General features: G+C 38.1%; 1 gene segment (V, D, J or C); it reads left to right on the forward strand.

Moving 5' to 3' along the window:
- The first annotated feature begins 8,924 nt into the window (after window positions 1–8,924).
- On the forward strand, window positions 8,925–9,520 carry LOC131272917 (immunoglobulin kappa variable 1-8-like). The segment is given in 2 exon segments: window positions 8,925–8,994; window positions 9,177–9,520. Coding segments are annotated over 2 exon segments (393 nt in total).
- The last annotated feature ends 2,054 nt before the right edge of the window (window positions 9,521–11,574 follow it).

The following is an 11,574-nucleotide window of genomic DNA, read 5'->3' on the forward strand; positions in this document are numbered from 1 at the left end:
ATAGCTACTCTTGCCTTTTTTTGGTTTTTGTTTGCTTGTATGATTGTTTTCCAACCATTCACTTTCAGCCTCCATGAGTCTCTGGGTCTAAGATGTGTCTCTTGTAGATGGCATATAGATGGGTCATATTTCCTTATCCAATGTCCCAGTTTGAATCTTTTCATAGGTGAGTTTAATCCATTGACATTCAGTGATATTACTTTTGTGGAATTATTTATGTTAGCCATATTTTGATAGGACTTGTGTTTGTCATATTTTGTTTGTTTTTCTTCTCTTTTTGTCTTTTTTCTTGCTCTTACACTCTCCTCCAACTCTGCCTGTCCTGTTTTTTTCCTTTCTTCCTGCAGAACTCCCTTTAGAATTTCTTGAAGGGGAGGTTTCTTGTTGGTGTACTCTTTCAATTTCTGTTTATCTGTGAATATTTTGAACTCTCCATCATTTTTGAATGCTAGTTTAGCTGGATAGAGTATTCTTGGTTGGAAATTTTTTTCCTTTAGTACCTTCAGTATATCATACCACTGCCTTCTTGCCTCCATGGTTTCAGATGAGAAATCAGCACTTAATCTTATGGAGCTTCCATTGTATGTGATGGTTTTCTTTTCTCTTGCTGCTTTTAGAATTTTCTCTTTGTCTTGAGCGTTGGATAATTTGACAAGTATATGTCTTGGGGTGGCCCTGTTGGGGTTTATGATGAGTGGGGTGCACTGTGCTTCTTGGATATGTACATCTGTCTCTTTCAGTAGATTTGTGAAGTTTTCACCCATTATTTCCTGCAACACTCCTACTGACCCTTTTCCCTTCTCTTCTCCTTCTGGGATGCCTATAATACGTATTTTTGAGCATTTTGCGTTATCATTCAGGTCCCTAAATCCTAGCTGGATTTTTTCTATCTTTTTATTGACCACTTCTACTATCTGTTTGATTTCTGATGTACTGTCTTCCACATCTCTAATTCTCTGCTCTGCCTCTTCTAGTCTGCTGATATTTGCTGCAAGTGTATTTTTGATTTCTTGACCTGTGGTGTTCATTCCCATCATATCTGTTATCTTTTTGCGTATGTCTGCAATTTCCCCTCCAAGTGTTGTCTTCATATTGTTAATCTCTTCCTTACTTCATTAAATTTGTCAGTGATAAATGTTCTGAGATCTTTCATTACTTGTGCAAAGTTCTGGTCCCCTTCCTGATTTTTAGTTTGTTCATTGGATTCAGCCTTGTTTTCCTGATTACTGGTTTAGTTTGTAGATTTTTGTTGCTGTCTGGTCATCATTTTATCTTGACGGGTTTTATCAGTTCCTTAGCTTCTTTGTCTAGTCTTGGAGATTAATTAGCTGTTGTTTTTGCGTAAGTGTTATATCTTCTCCTTGTCACTTTGTTCTTCTTATTGTAATTTCTTATTGCTGGTTGAGTTCACTTTAAAGGAAAGTATTAGGGCCGGGGAAAGGCAATTGTGTAAGCAAGCAAAAAGTGTAAATTAGAATTGGTGATATATGTTAACAGAGAAACAATATGGGATCTGGGAGGATGGATGTTATATTCATGTAAGCTGTGTAGAGTTATAGCAGTAGGTAGAGTACCTATAATGAGGTAGTCAACTGAATATGGGAGGAATATGGTATGAATTAAAAAGCAATTGTTTTCATAAGAGAGGGGAAGAGAAAAGAAAGGCAATAGTTTTAAGAGTGGATAACAGACAGAAAACAAAACAAAGGTATTAGAAATTAAGAGTTAGACACTTTGTGGATCAAAGAAAGGGAGGTGGACTATAGGAGAGACAGTAGATGATGGAGGATATCAAGATGTAGGGGAAAATGGATAGTGTAGGTAGCCAAAATCAATCCACACAGAAATGAGGCAGTGGACGATGAGGAAACCCAGCAAATGTGAGGTGTTCCCTGTAGCACCTATTGTATAGTTAAGATAAAATAAAATAAGAAGAAAATGAGGGACAAGAGACAGAGAGAGAAAAAAAAAGAGAGAGGAAAGGAAGAAAGAAAAAGGGGGTGGGTAAAGGGAAGGGAACATGTAGGGAAAAGAAAAAAAAAGATATACACCAACCACAACCACAATAACAATAAAAAAGGAACCTAAATAACTGGAAAAAAAAAGACTTTGGGGGATACACTGGGAGAAAAGACTAGGGGATAATCCAATGTTAGCAATCAGGACATTAAAAAATAAAATAAAATAGAATAAAATTAAAAACAAAACAAAACAAAAATGAAAAAATGCAAATGTTGAGGGCTATGACATTCAAGGACCTCAGATGGACCTCAGGGCGTGATGGATTCAGGAATGGAAAGTCTGAGATATTGAAGACTCAAGAGGTGTGAGTCTCTGGGGTGTGGGCCACCAGGGTTCAGTGGACTCAGACCTGGCAACCTCAAGTCCAGTTAACAGGGAGCCTGGGAGCACTACAGTGCATCACAGCCTTCAGGGATCCCCGCAGCTGGGTGCCAGCCCTATGGGAGTGGTCACATCCATAAGCTCTATTCTGTGTGTCTGTACCCCACAATTCACTCACTCACTGGGGTCTATTCTGTGGATGTATCACCAATTCTACACTGCAGCCAATTTAATGACGCAGATCAATAGCCAGGCCCAGGGGGTGGGGCTCCAGCTGGAAACGCTAATAACAGAGTCCAAACCCGAAATTCCCACTCTTCACAAAATATTCCCCTAATCGGCTTCCAAACATCTCCCACCCAGCCAGACCCTGGTGGTGTCTCTTTATTGCTATCAATTTAAGTCCACTGTAGATCAGCAGTGGGGCTTGGGGCGGTGGGGCTCTAGGCAGAAGCGCTATTGTTTGTGTCCGCAATCAAAAATTCCCCCGCTTTGTAATAAAACTCCCGTTTGTCTCCCCAAATCGGTCTGCGAGTCACTCCTGTCCTATTAACCCCCCAATAGGCCACTCAGGACTTATGAATTCCCTAGTACTGCAGAACCTCCAAAAAAACAAAAACAAAAAGCACCGCAGCAGTGCCTGGTACCGTGGCTCCACCCACCCTAGGAGGGAGCGTTCCATGCACAGCCCGGACCTCTGTGTAAAGAGTCTCAATTATATTTTATAGACGTATTTTCTCTGTTACCTTCCCACCAAATCAATGTCCAGACACCTCCTGTCCTGCAAAAATCCTGAAACAGCCTGGTCCCGAAGAACCTCCAACACTGCCCCTCTGTGTTTCTTTTTGTTGTGCCATATTGCTGTGGCAGCTCTCAGTGTGTGCGGCACCATTCTTGGGCAGGTGAACTTTCTTTTGCTGGGTGGCTCTCCTTATGGCATGCACTACTTGTGTGTGGGGCTTCCCTATGCAAGGAACACCCCTTCATGGCATGGCACTCATTGCTCACATAAGCACTGCTCATGGGACAGCTCCACATGAGTCAAGGAGGCCTGGGGTTTGAACTATGGACCTCCCATGTGGTAGACAGATGTCCTATCCATTGGGCCAAGTCTGCTTTCCTTATTTAGCATTTTAAAGTTCTGTGTGGGCTTCAATTCTGGGAGAAGGGAAGGACAAAAAAAAAACCTTCAGAAAATTCATTCTTCTGGGGGCACAATGTCTCCTAATATTAATACAATTGTAAATTCTGTAAAATGTCAATATTGAAAGCAACTGATTGATGTGTGTTGTAATGATAGGACAAATTTCTGCAAAGCAAAATGTGGTGGTAAGAATAATTTTCTTTCCAATTTAAGAATGTAAAGATGATGAGATTTTCTTTTAATTAATTTTGGTAGAATATTCTTTGTAATTTGATCTAAAAAACCTGTGTTATTCTACTAACTCAAAGAGAAACTATGGTGATGAAAATTTACAAATGTTTATATACATAAATATTAAAATACATATATATTAAAATATATTTGTTTAAGCACACATATCTGTACATACATGCACACACAGGCACACACTGAGCAACTGAATAGGGACTTACACAATTTGATATTGAATAAAAACAAAATAATCCATTCCACACCTTCTCTTTTTGCTAATTACAGGTTAATTTTCAAAAATTTTTGAGCCTTTGTTCAAAATGCATAAAGTAACGAAGGTGTCCTCTATATTAATGGACATTTTGTAAAGAAATCTTGCAAAATTTTCTAAAATTATATTCAAAATTATTTGGGAATCTTTAATCCCTTTATTCAAGGAAGTGGGAAATTCCAGCTTGTACTGTTTAGCTAGCTCCAATTAGTAAATGTAAAGTTTCAATCAGGGTGTTATTAAAATACAGAAGAGACAAAAATAAACAAGGTGGACTCAAGCTATGAATTTTGAAATTCCCTGATTGCAAGTTGGAATATTTGGGCTGACAAATCAAGCAGATCTTTCCTCAATTTGATGGGTGTGAAATATTTGGCACCATGGGAGAGTTGTCATTTTCTAGAGTCATTCACTTTCTGTATGTTAACTCGTGTGGGTCTCTAAAACATCCCTACATTTCTTGATGCATATTTTTTGGATCCCATGGAAATTCCTATGGTAAGATGAGTAAGTGCTCACTTATCTTACTAAAGCAGTTAAGGGTGATTTTGCACATGAGGTGGGAAAGTAGAGTCAGGAGCACAATTGTCTGTCTTTGGAAAGATCCAATTCAAGAAAGAAACTGAGCAGAATACATAGATCTAGAAATGTATTCCAGTAAACCTATTCTTGTACATGAACCCCTGTGAAAACCTTTTTGTCCGTCCAGTAGGACACATACCCTGGTTGAAGAGTTTGCTAAAAGTAAGTTTGTTTGGACCAAAGGATCCAACGAGGACAGGAAAATCAGGAGTTAAAGAATCATTTTTGCAAGTTGTGTGGCTCTCACTTGCAATGTGAGATACTGAATGTCTGGGCAAAAGTTTTAATGTCCTTAGAGAAGGGGTCTGGCTTTAGAGTAAGATTATCTTACATGACTCCATCTTTTCAGACCTCACATGGTCAAATACGATGTTCACTCAGCTATACTGAGATATTTCTCCTCATGTTATGTTAAATAAATTTTTATTTTTGAATAATTTTAGACATATATAAGTTGCAGAAGTTGTCCAGGGAGTTTCCGTACACCCTTGCCCACTTCCCCCTAATGTTAGCATCTTACATAATCATGGTACATTTGTCAAACTAAGAGATTTACATTGGTACAAATTCAGTAACTATACTCCAGATTTCATTCAGATAATTTGTACTTCTATCCTGTCCCCTTCCAGATTTCAATCCAGGAGAACACATGTATTTGGTTTCCATGAATCTGTGGCAGGAATATCGTGTGACCTTTACTGAAAAATATCTTGGTCACTGCTAATGCATTGCTCCCATTTTAAGGGACTAGCATCATGTTTTATTCTGTACATCAATATTCTATACATTTGGCAGCAAATCTCATCATTTCAAGTTTAAAGATTAATTTTGCCATCATATTAAGAATTTGCTAACACATTACTTTCATCCGTTCCTGCCCAAACTAATTGAGCACATTCATTGGGGCCCTGTAGCTATACTGGGGGACAAGAATTCCATAGGTTATGTAGAATTGTTTCAGAACCCTGAAGCATGTTAGATTTGCCTGCATGTGAGTTGGGCCTCTTATATCAATCAGTTTGATTTTATGTCTGCAAAAGGAGCACTTGGCTTGACTGCCCCCAGTAAGGTCATGGGATAGTGTGAGCTGTGCTCAGAAATATACTTGCTAAGTTGATTTTATGTATAATTAATTGAGATTTTTTGGTCATTTGAACAAAAGGAGTATAATATTAAATAATACACGTAGAATTCTAAATAAGTGGAAAAATAAGATATTTTATTTCTTAGTTCAAGACTAAATGCAACATTCTCATGTTATCCCATATAGAAGGAAGAAGTCATCCACATTTAGGAATCTGAAACATTATGGGGTCTTAAGCAAATGTGAAGAAAGCAGCTTGGTTCAGGTCTACCTGGGATGACCCCAGTTCACTGCCCTCTTATCAACAGCCCTGTTTAGAATTTCTTCAATTGTCAGAGGACATGGCCATGGAAACCAGAGGGGACAGATCCTGACCACTTTTAAAGCTAGTTCTACTCTTACCTGTATTTTCATAGCACAGTATTCAGCTGTGACCCTGTGGACATGGTAACACATCAGGAAATCATCTGTGGGTAAAAGGGCCATAAAGCATACCACGTTGCATGAGAAGAAACATGTGTTAGCATCATTCAGCCATGAGCTAAATGCGATGACAACTCTTGTATCTGGATTTATGACTTCCCTTTTAGCAAGTGGTTCATTTTAATACATATATTCATACATATACATGTGTGTGTGTATACATATATATATCAGTTTTCTGTCATTTCATAACTAATTAGCAATTTATTAGATCAGAATTTTGCAGTTCAGAAGTCTGGGTCCAGTGTTAATGGTTCTCTTCTCAGGTTCCTACATGGTTAAATAGGGCTGCCTTCTGTCCAGAGCACAGAGTTCTCTTCCAAGCTCATGGGGTTTGGCAGAAGCAGTTCCTCAGGTGGAAGTGCTGAGATCCCATGTCCTTGCCGGCTGCCAGCTCTGTCCTCCTAGAGCCTGCCCACATTCCTAGACACACGGCCCCCTGTATCTCCACAGCCAACTTCAGACATATTCCTCTCTTTCAAGTCCTACTTATTTATGAATCTCTCTGAGCTCATTGTCTCTAACCAGTACAGCAAGATTTACCTGACATCCCTTCTTAAAATCAAAGCTTTAATGGTATCTGCAAAATCATGTCACAGCAGCACCTGTGTAGTGTTTGAACAGCTGAAAGAAGGTGTGTATACACCAGGGGCAGGAGTACCCAGGCGTTTTTAGAATTCTACTTAACACAATGTGTTTTTTTGAAATCATTTACCCAAGATTGATTTGGCCTCAATTTGATTTTTGGCATTGGAGGAGCATTTAGAAAATTTCACTTTTTAAAATCATTATATGACTTTAGGGAAGGAGATGATAGCAAAGCTAGTTTCACAGTTGCACTCATATGTTAATGGCTTCCACTCTGTCTGCCTCCTCAGAATGTTATTGCTTGTAAAATAACCCAGAAATACTTGCTAAGCTGAAAAATTAATTCTAAATCTTGTTCCATGGCTTCTCATAGTATGTAACCTAAGCCTCAAACTTTCATTGAATTAGTGTTCCCCTGGATCAGGCCCTTTCTGCTTTCACACTCTGTTTTGCTAGTATTTCTTAAATATCCAGGATAACCTTTTTATTTTTTCTGAAGTGCTCTTCTCTGTGCTTTAAAGGCCAAGTCCCTCCTCTATGCTGGCCTTAGGCCAACTGTCCCCTACTTGAAGAGAATATTTCCTTACTCCACATTTTAGGTGGACCCTTCTGGGCCAGTTACCCTGCATGACACATCCTGTTTTATTATCCTGTCATCCATGATGACTTTAAATTTTTGAATGTGTAAGAATGGGAAGGAAATCATATTGCACTGATGCAGGAAACCTATGAATTAGGTAGTAGAAATTTGAGTAAAATATGCAAAACTAAGAATGTATATTAAATGCAACTTCATGGAAGAGGAGGAAGAAAACATGGGTGTGTAGAGCAAGCCTGAATTAATTATTAGCATCTTCTAAACACAAATATGTGGTGCACCAAGAACAGGGTGGATTATTGATGAAAAGAAATGCCTTCCCTAATGATTTGGGTCTGGGCAGCACAATTCCTGATCGCTGGGAGGGGGCCCTTTCCTAAGCTAATGGCCTCTTTTGGAGACAAAATACAGGAAAATGTACTTATTATTAATTAGAATTGGAACAATGCATGCCTGAGGAAACTCAACATGAATAAAAACCTCTTAGTAATAGTACGAAAAAATCTTTGCAGGAAAAGCTAAATTTATTAGAGAAGAAGAATTTTTTAACTCTAAAATTGTTAAACTGTCCCAAATTTTCTCTTTTCCTCTGCTGTTCATGCAGAGGGTTGATCCTGCAAAGGATCTAGGTTCACCTTGCCCTATCTTTCCTGAGTAACAGCATTAGTACGGGGGAGGTAATTTCAGAGAAGCAGGATAGCAATGGCTGCAGAAATGTTAATTGTTTATTGTGTACCCTCCCAGTATAATGAATCCATTCTACTTATTCATAATTTAATGTCCTATGTCTAGAAGTGTTCATGATATTGTTATTTGCATAATTCTGTAATTCTATAAGTATCATTGGTTTTGGGTAGGAATAAATGAAGAACTGCTCTATCAGACCTTGGGAACTGAAGCCATTTTACCTATGACCATGAGGTGGTGATGACCCTTCAGGTCTGCTAATCTGTTCATTAGTGATTTTAGAAAGTGGTTGACTTAAATGAGAGTGCTAAAGGTGAATTGTAAGTATTTGGTGACTCATTTCTGGGAGCAGTATTTGTTTTAAGGACAATACAGGGTTTTGTTTTGGATATATTGAGTGAGGTGCCTTTGGGATGTCGAAGATGAGCTTCAAATATCTGTTTAAAATTTAGAATAGACTGAGATACATACACAATACGTGCACAGCATCTTACTCTGTCCAATGATATGAGTATATTCCACCTAAGTTCTGGCACCATTTTTACAACATTTAATTAAGTTCTGAAATTATACACTTATAGTTGCATATATTTTATTACAAAATCCTTTTGTTTTTCAAGATAGGTGCAGTTGTTTTTAAAGAGTACAATTGGTGATAAAATATTTCATTTTCTAAATTGTGCTGAATATTGTTGAAAATGGTGGTGTTAAGTTGATTTATCACTGTTTGCAGGCATGTGGCTGCATTTCCTGAAGTCATGATATTTTTATCTCCTTCCATTATTTATCTTTACAACTCACTGAACAGGTACATTTGACTTTATACTCTATGTTGATTTGCATATGCTCCTCGGGGACTTGGTTGTCTGCTCAGAGCTCTATTAATGTAGTTTCCCTAGAGATGGGGCCTGAGTGCACCAGACAGGTGAGCAAGATGGTGTCAAATTGCCAACTGCTCATCCTGCTGGTGCTCTGGGTCTCAGGTAAGAGGTTTAGAAAGTATTATCTCTATAAAGTTCAAGAAGGGTTTTAAAATGCAGAGTGAGCAAACCACTTCATCTAAAGTAGATCTGAATATATTCGATAAATAAGAAAACCTACATTTAGATAGATATTTTATACATTCATGGTTTAATGTATGACCAATGTTCTTTTCTGGTTGCAGGTGCCAGGGGGGACATCGTGATGACCCAGTCTCCAGGCTCTGTGGCTGCATCTGCAGGAGAGACCGTCACCCTCAAGTGCAAGGCCAGTCAGAGTTTTAGCAACTACTTAGCCTGGCACCACCAGAAACCAGGACAGGCTCCTAAACTGCTCATCTATGCTGCATCTATCCGGGTGTCTGGGGTCCCTGATCGATTCAGTGGCAGTGCGTCTGGGACAGATTTCACTCTCACCATCAGCGGAGTCCAGACTAAGGATTTTGGAGATTATTACTGCCAGCAGTATAAAAGCTATCCTACCACAGTGCTTCAACCTCAAACACAAACTTCCTCCCCAGGGCTGTAGGGCAGTGAGTCCTGCATCACCAGCTGCTTCCTCTTCATATAGACTTGAATATGTTTGCTTCCTTTATCTGTCTGAGAAACCACATCCTTTAGGGGACTGTACCATAGAAATCTTTTTTTATATATTGCCAGATCAAATGACAAGGCGAATAAATTTCTATCTCTTATGCTCTAGGCAAGTGTCTTGTAAACTTCACACCCTGATGGATGGATTCTCTCTTCATAGTACATCCTTAATTTTTAAAAATTTACCATCTTCTTTCCTTATTTCTTCCATCTTCTTCCTTCTCCTCCATCATCCTCCAATTCTGGCCCTTCCCAAGATCAAATCCTCAACCTTTATTTTCAAAACTTCCCCCATGGAAGGTCATCTTCCTCCCTTTCTCTTTCCTCCCCTGGACCATGTTGCCATCCAAGCCTTTCTTCTCAGTGTCACAAAAGATGATTTGATTCACTACTCTACCTTCCATTTTTAAATTTAAATAGCTATTTTCATTTCTTATTGCAATCAAATAATAATTGTGGATGCCCTAATGTACTATATTCATTGAAGAACGTTTATGTTATAAGGGATAATGCTCATTCAATGAAATATGTTGATTTAATTTTGGGTATATAATTTTCCCTTGAGCTTCATAGTCCTGTGATTGCCACCTTCTTTCTATAATTCTCTTATAAATTGGTGGAACCATGAAACTCGCCAAAAATTAATGTTTTCCATATTGTTATAAGGTCCGTGTTTTCTTCATCTTATTACCATATCTTTGTAATGACACCTACACAATTTTATTCTTTACAACATTGACTAATATTGTATGTTCCATCAGTGTAAAAAAGAAAACTAATGCAAAAAGGAATACATGTAAAGTATGATCTGTAAAGTATGATCATAATGTGAATCCATTCTGTGGGTGTAAGCTATTGTAGGTGGAACCCTTTGAGGAGGTTATTTCAGTTCATGCCTGTCCCACTCTGACTCTCAACCCCTTTCCTGAAGGCTTTTACAAGAGAATGAGGTGCAGACAAAGAAGGAGAAAGCCATGGAAGCAAGAATCTGAAGCAATGAATCCTGGAAGATACAGTAGAAACAAGCAGATGCCACCATTTGTCTTTCCATGTGACAGAGGATTCTAGCATCACTGGCAGCTGGTCTTTGGGAAGAAAGCATTGCCTGATGATGCTTTGATTTAGACATTTTTCTCAATTTCAAGACTTTAAGTTTTAAGTTAATAAATACCTCTTGTGAAAGCCAACCCATTTCAGACTGGCAAATTAGAACAGTCTATATTCAAATATTTATAGAATAACTGAATATCTGCATCCTTTTGTAAAGCCCTTTTTTTCTTCTCCATCTCTTTCAGCTTTTCTCATTTTTTCTGGAAACTCTAAGTCTTCAGCTTTAACCTTCTAGAAATATGTGATAATTTTCCTCATGAACTTTTTCACCAATTGTAAACTTTCTCTCTTACCATCCTCTGGCACTGAAGGAATTCAAGATTCTTAAGTCCGCTATAACCTGAACACTTTGGATAAAATTTAATTAACACATTATTTTCAGTGTGCTAGTGGAAATACTCCAGACATTCTAGTATTATTTCTGAAATTTCTTCGTAGATACATTAGTCAATGAAATTTAGTTTCACCAAGTGTCTCATCAAACCTGAGGAGAATACACCAAACTCTCTGACACACATAACTGCTCTTTACTCTTAGTAATGAGAGGTATTTTAATAATTGAATCTATGTCATTCATTCACTCAAGAAATATTTATTAAGTGGTTCCTCTGTCTGTCACAAAGATCTCTCCTATCATTTTAGTTGATGAGGAAAAAACACATAAAAAATATACACTGTGCCATATTTTATTGATATTATTAAAAATAAATCAGGTCTTGGAGGAGATTGTGGCTAAAGAGTGAATAGCATTTTAAAAGATGATAATATAACAGGTAGCTACTGTCATGTAAGATACCATGCCCAAACCCAGTAGCATAAAGCTAAAGCTGGTGAGTTTTTATTTAGCTGTGTAGCCGGTTCCTATGGAGGCCTGACTGA

This window comes from Dasypus novemcinctus, chromosome 17 (genome assembly GCF_030445035.2).
Source record: "Dasypus novemcinctus isolate mDasNov1 chromosome 17, mDasNov1.1.hap2, whole genome shotgun sequence".
NCBI classification, from domain to species: domain Eukaryota; kingdom Metazoa; phylum Chordata; class Mammalia; order Cingulata; family Dasypodidae; genus Dasypus; species Dasypus novemcinctus.